This window comes from Saccostrea cucullata, unplaced genomic scaffold (genome assembly GCF_032062105.1).
Source record: "Saccostrea cucullata isolate Sc308-1 unplaced genomic scaffold, CSIRO_AGI_Scuc_v1 ctg16726, whole genome shotgun sequence".
NCBI classification, from domain to species: domain Eukaryota; kingdom Metazoa; phylum Mollusca; class Bivalvia; order Ostreida; family Ostreidae; genus Saccostrea; species Saccostrea cuccullata.
This window is the reverse complement of record NW_026930211.1, coordinates 32,115-39,261: the sequence shown is the minus strand read 5'-3', so window position 1 is coordinate 39,261 and position 7,147 is coordinate 32,115. Positions and strand designations below refer to the sequence as shown.

The following is a 7,147-nucleotide window of genomic DNA, read 5'->3' as shown; positions in this document are numbered from 1 at the left end:
ATTTGGGCAGAAAATGTTAAATATACAAGACTGTTTTTTTTCCGGTCCTGCCCGGTTATTGAGCTGAAGCGTTTGTTCATATAACAAGGGGGTCCTGCATTACTTCAATTTAACTAATTAAAAGACTCAATGCAGTCTCTTGAAGAAACCGTTTTACGATTTATCAATTAAAAAATTCTAGTCCACTCCTATGTCGACTCCTAGCGAACGTGAAATAAAAGACACCAAAGAGTCTGCCACATATATGGATGTTTTACTGACAAAAGACAACAAAGCGAAACTAAGTGTCAAATTTTATCACAAACAGGATGATCTCAGTGTTTCTATCGTTGACTTCCCTTATTTTTGAGGTAAAATTCCGCTATCACTTGCATATTATATTTATTTCTCCCAATTTATTTGCTAAGTACGGTCAATTTTTAAACTCATATATAAGTTGATATTGGAAGGATTTCAACAATCGCTTTTTAAGTCGACATTTCGTAAATTCTTTGGTCGGTATTGCAGCCCCGAACGACTTGGCTGCTCTACAAACATAAGGTCATGTTTCGGTGTGTGGGCTTTGGGTGAGAGAAGTTTTTTGAGAATTAAAAGTTAACTACAACTGTTTACTTGATAATGATTGAATGTGATTATCAGAATGGTATTTCCCTTTATAAATTACGAGATACAAAGTTATTTTACTTTCATGAGGTACATCTTAAAAAAAAAATTCATCTGTAATATACAAATTTCTTTATCAATTACAGCCGACAAAACAAAAGGTTGCCCCTTTTCTTTAAGAACATTACATTTTACTTATCGCATAAAAGGGCACGATACACAGTTTGTATATTATTTTCAAAACGTCAAGTGTATTTTCGATGATGGTAATATGTGTGCCGATCTAAATCTAATTTATATTTTATGCACAGGACAGTTACCTGAGGAAATGATAAAATTGAAAGCATTATCGGTTTTGTTTGATTTTCATGTGATTAGAAGCTTTCCGTAAATTTTCTCGACTATAGTATCGATCCTTCTGGTGCATGTCTGTATCACACAAAATGAAGAGGTCTAATGATCAAGACCTATTTCCATGCTTTACTTTCTTTATCTCCCGGGAGACTAATAGATACATTAGTGTTTTTTTAACCTTATATATTTCATTTCAATAGTTAGATTTTGTTTTTATGCTGATTTTGACTAAGGAATCTTCAGTTTACCTGATCAATCTATTTTACTTACGGTTGGAGTAACTGATAAACAGGGCCAAGTGAGTGCTTACTCCTACTAGAACCTGACTCGCCTTTGGAATTTCTGGGAATTCCCCGTTAATGTTTGTTCACAGAACTGTTTGTAATTTTCACGAGATCGATCGCCGTTCATTTTCTTCACCTTTTTCATTTCATCCCAGTCGTGCGTTCAAGAGCGTACAGCAGCATCGTATACTCTATTTAAAGCTACGATCTTGAATATTAACGAAGCCAATTTTTTTATTTCTTCACTAAGATGACTCTCTCAGTAAACACATCGTACCACACAAGATTTATTATAAGGGAATGTTGTTTTTTACATCTTCAAATGTGTTTCCACATTCATCTTTTTTTTTTCTTTATAGATCATCAACAAAAAATGCTACAGGAATTAACAATTGATGATGCCACCTACTATGAGACGAGCGCCTACAAAGCGGTCTTTGAGAAAATGATGAAAACCAATGTCGTCGTTTTAGTAGGAGAACCTGGATGTGGTAAAACAAGCCTAGCTCACCACCTTGCTCTCCAATTCAAGGAACATTATCATTGTCGTCCTATTTCAAACATTACGGATATTAATCACTTATTTCAGCCCAGCAAATCGCAGTTTTTCCTGCTTAATCTCTTGGCTGAAAACATGCCTCATCCTTTTTTGTGTTTAGATGGAAGCATGACAAGACTTTTAACAGGATCAAAACTTCTCATAACATGCTCAAATGATACTTTTAATACGGCTTTGAAATGTCAAAATCGTTTTGAACAGGAAAACGTAATTCATTTTGATAATTATGCACCTGCTATTGAAGGAAGATTAAGCATCTTTAGGAAATATTGCGCAGTACCAGAATTAACAAAGAATTTGTTTGAAGATGACAATCCTGCCTTTTTTCCATTACTGTGTAGACTGTACTCTTCGATTCAAAGTCTGCATTGTTTTGGGTTGCAATTTTTCAAAGAGCCCTGGCTTTGTCTTCATTATGAGCTTAATAGTCTGATCAGGAGAGATAGTTTAAGTTATGCGTCACTTGTGCTTTGTGTGCTTCATAAGAACAAGATTTCTCAGGAGATACTTGAAAAAAGTTCAGCATTGAAAGTTACTCTCCAAACTTGCAATGTAGATATCAATATCAAAATCTCTGATATACAAGATTCACTAGCAAACATGCTTGGATCATTTGTGTCTAAAAATGGTACTCATTTCCGAATTTCTCACCCGTTGCTCTTTTCGGTTGTTTCATCCCATTATGGAAAATCGTTTGGAGAGGCTATCATCAATAATGTCTCCATTGACTTTTTAATTAATGAGGTTGATTTAAAAGCCAGTGTTTCAGTTCATTTAGAATTAGAAATACACAGCTGTTTATTTCTATCCCTTGCTAAAAGATTTCACGAGGAAATTCGACAGGGAAGACCAACTATTTTAAAGGCCAGAATATTTCTTTCATCCGAGTTTGTTGAAATTTTTCTTAAATATTTGAAAGCAAAGACATTTGAAGACATAAAAAAATATTACATTCTAGATCGTTCTAGAAAGACTCAGATTGACAACATGTCCGGTATGTCATGCTTAAATTCAAAATCGGACAGCAGTAACGTTATTAGTTTTCTAGTGTACTATGGTCATGTTAACATTCTTAGGTTTTTGACGGAGCTTGTTGTCAGTCATAACCAGTCAACAGATTTAATGTTCGGTGGGTTTGATGATCAGGTAAAGCATTTGGTACTTGCTAGCTACAATGGCGATCGAATATTGATTGATTTTGTCCTAAAATTCATGCAAGAGGGAGTTATTCATATGTACAACGAATTATTAAGTAGACTTAATCTCGAAGAACTACATTTGATAGCAGGTTGCTTATTTCGGTCGCAAACTATTTCTCTATCAAAGGAATTTGATAACGTTGAGTTTCAATTTAAAAATAAGGATGACAACAAAACAGACACTACAGAATCAGCTCAGATGACTTTTGTAGCAAAATTGAATAATTATTGCACTTACCTAAACCGCTGTCATACTTTTGGGAATTTGCCACTGATTTCTGCCTCCGAATATGGATTTTTAACTGCTGTGGATCTGTTGATCCATGTAGGCGCTGACATTAACAAATTTGATAAATATGGCGATCCCCCACTGCTTGCTGCTTCACGATCAGGTTATTTGACTGTTGTGGAGAAACTGATCAATCATGGTGCTGACATAAACCAGTGTATAGAATTTGGCGACTCGCCACTGATTGCTGCTTCACAATCAGGGCATTTGACTGTTGTGGAGAAACTAATCAATCATGGCGCTAGCATAAACCAATGCAATGTGTACGGCGACTCGCCACTGACTTCTGCTTCACAATCAGGGCATTTGACGGTTGTGGAGAAACTGATCAATCATGGCGCTGACATAAACCAATGTAATGAATGTAACAGGTCGCCACTGATTGCTGCTTCACAATCAGGGAATTTGACTGTTGTGGAGAAACTGATCAGTCATGGCGCTAACATAAACCAATGCCATATGTTCGGCGACTCGCCACTAGCTTCTGCTTCACAATCAGGGCATTTGACTGTTGTGGAGAAACTGATCAATCATGGCGCTGACATAAACCAATGTAATGAATATAACAGGTCGCCACTGATTGCTGCTTCACAATCAGGGCATTTGACTGTTGTGGAGAAACTGATCAGTCATGGCGCTTGTATCAATCAATGTGCTAAATTTGGCGAGTTCCCATTATTTGTTGCTTCACAATCAGGGCATCTAAATGTTGTTGAAAAACTAATCAATTGTGGCGCTGACATTAATCAATGTAATAAATATGGTAGGTCGCCACTATATGTTGCTTCACAATCAGGGCATTTGACAGTTGTGAAGAAACTGACCAATCATGGCGCTAACATAAACCAATGTGATAATTGTGGCAATTATCCATTATCTGCTACATTTCGATCTAGCCAACAGCCAGTTGTAGAGGAATTTATTGAACATGGTAAAACACTGAATGAGAGATCAAGTAATGTACATTACGAAAGTATAATGAAATCAGAGATAAACGAATTAGTGAATAAAGAAAAAGATCGATTTAACGAATATATGAATGAAAAACCTCAAAGTGGAAAACAGTTAAAAACTAGCAGCCAGGAATTATACAAAACAAGATCTGAAGTGGTGAAGATCCCTTACGATTCAGAAATATATTCACGAAGTACGAATGATTTTGCTTTTGAACGCTCAGAAAGGAACAGAAAATATTTGAGATGTGAAATACAGTAAATAAACAAATCCTAACAACGTTGGAAGTTCATATTCTGCTGGCAACTGTATTCGTAGGAAACTTGAAAAAGAAAGATTCTGAGAACATTTTGAGGTAACTCATGTAAAAGTACGATGTGTCATACGACTCCCCGTAAACTGACAACAAATTAAATATCTTACTTTGATTTTTGCATGCACTTAATCATTGATATATATACTTTCATTTAATACTTATTTTACCTCAAATACAAAAAATGAGAAACATCTTTATCTTTATTTTAAGAAGATTTTCTATGTTTTCATCCATTTCTCATTGAATTATGCCTCCGCTACACTCCTTAAAGTATTTGAGATACAAGTGCGCAAGTATGTAATTTTTGCTCTTTAGACTGGACGCTGTATTTTATTGAAATTTACCTAACTGTATATGTGAAAGGAGAAGAATGAACCAAACTGTGCCAAAAAATTCTATTTTTAACATTTTAAAGTCTAGCAATTCCTCAAATTTATGAACTAATCGACAAAACACAGTACCTCTCAAAAGTTTGACTTGCCTAGAAATCCGTGTAGGAGGAATAATTTTCTTGAATAAAGTAAACGCTTCTCTAAATGATGACAGCTCAATTATACAATCTGTAATATGTAACATTACTCTTCTTAAGAGAAACGCATTCAAATCTGTTTCACAAACCTAGTAAACCAGTTTTTGTGACCAGTATCCAAAGTCATACTTCATTAACACATTATGTCCAAAGATTTGGATTGATTTAAAAAAGGTTTACAATTCGGGAATTTAAATATGCCTTCTTGCTTTTATTTCAAAAACTGACGAAATTTGACTATTGCTTCAGAATCAGCGACCGATATATAGATGAAATACATAATATATATATATATATATATATATATATATATATATATATATATATATATATATATGTATATATATATGTATATGTATATATATATGTATCTCACTTCCATTCTCAATGACCGTGTAGTGTAGGGCAGCGTTGTGAGAATTCCATCGGCATCGAAAGCAAGTTTTTTAACTTGCCTAGATAGCCGAGCGGTCTAACGCGCTGTTCCTATACTGCTAGGAGACAGATTCCGTAGGTCGCGAGTTCAACCCCGGGCTGGGGCGGAAGTGAGTATCCTTGTAAAAGTGAATTTCTCTGTGCTTTCTATATTAATATTCCTTCACTTAGGGCAGTTATATTAGTTTAAGAGTTGTTGTAATTTGTGCTTTATATATATATTTATATATATATATATATATATATATATATATATATATATATATATATCTGGTATAGATACGAGGAATTAGCAAAAAATTAAGCGGACTGAGCTAGGCTTTAAACTTAGTAATATGTAGTCTGTGCTTTGAAAAATTTATATGGAACATACAGGTGTAAGACAACAACAAATAAAGAAATGTTGAATTTTTTAGCTTGATACGTTCAACGTTTTCCAAATTATTATAAAAAAAGACATTATATGATCAACCGGCGCTGTTGCTGTTTAGTTTCATGACGTCTGACAACGTCATTGTGTTTCAATCTCCGCTTCTCCTACCTCATACACTTATTTTGATGAGATTCCCTGGAGCTGAGTAAGGACTTAAACCCGCCTTGTTTATATGACTTTACAGTGTCATGAAAAGCGGTTTCAACGAATATAATATTCCAAATTGATTTATACATTTGCAGAGATCCTCGCTTGATTATGACAGCATATTTTGCATTTGGGAGTTCAAAATCTACAACACATGATCAAATTTTGTTTAGACTGCTTATATATCCTTACATTCTAATACATGTATTCAAAACAATTCTTAAGGAAAATGATATATACATTACGCATATATGAAGTAAATCGGTCATTTCATCACTGTACACGCGTACATCTGCATACATTTGAATGCTGATCATATCATTTTGTCTAAACTTTAAAGATTTTATAGAAAATTTGTATTTCATTTTTTTTTTCTTTTTTTTTTTTATTTTCTAAGACATGTAGTACATCATGTGTAACTTACTTGAACTATCTTGTATTTATAGTATTTTTCGTTTGTATTTTTTGTACTTAAACGTTAATGTCACATTTCCACGTCAGCATCATTTGTAACCATACATTATATCTATCCATGGTAATACTTTCTACGTTAGTTGTCCTTCAACGTCAGTTTCAATGTCATACATCATCGTTTGTTATTGCTTACCAGTTATCATCACCCTAATTAATAAAATCATTGGACGCATTTACAATGTTGTTTCATGAATTTCCTTAGCTAGTACAATTAGGATTTTATTATTCTTTAAAGTGTTATTGTATAGTCCTACGACATACAAATTAAAAAAAAAAGGTATCATTAGAAAATAGACAAGACTTTTCTTCAATAGCTTGGTCTTGCAAATCTTTCCCTTGGACCTGTAACATTTAGAGGAGTAACGCAAAACAGAGAGAGATAAATAGTTGCCTCCTTTTGATTTGTTTTATGTGAAGACTGTATTTTCTATATCTTAGAACCAATACTCGTTTTATGACGGCGGGGGGGATACTGGTTTTACCCTATCTTGTCCTTTCATATGTGAAGTCGTTTATACCTTGCATTGTGTAAAGGCAAAAGTAACTATTAGAATACAAACATGGGGCCTGG

General features: G+C 34.1%; 1 protein-coding gene across 1 annotated transcript; it reads left to right on the top strand.

Moving 5' to 3' along the window:
• The first annotated feature begins 2,400 nt into the window (after positions 1 to 2,400).
• Positions 2,401 to 4,503, top strand: LOC134283264 (ankyrin repeat domain-containing protein 50-like). The gene has a single exon (XM_062765708.1). The coding sequence runs from the start codon at positions 2,401 to 2,403 to the stop codon at positions 4,501 to 4,503; it is 2,103 nt and encodes a 700-aa protein (XP_062621692.1).
• Positions 4,504 to 7,147: the final 2,644 nt, after the last annotated feature.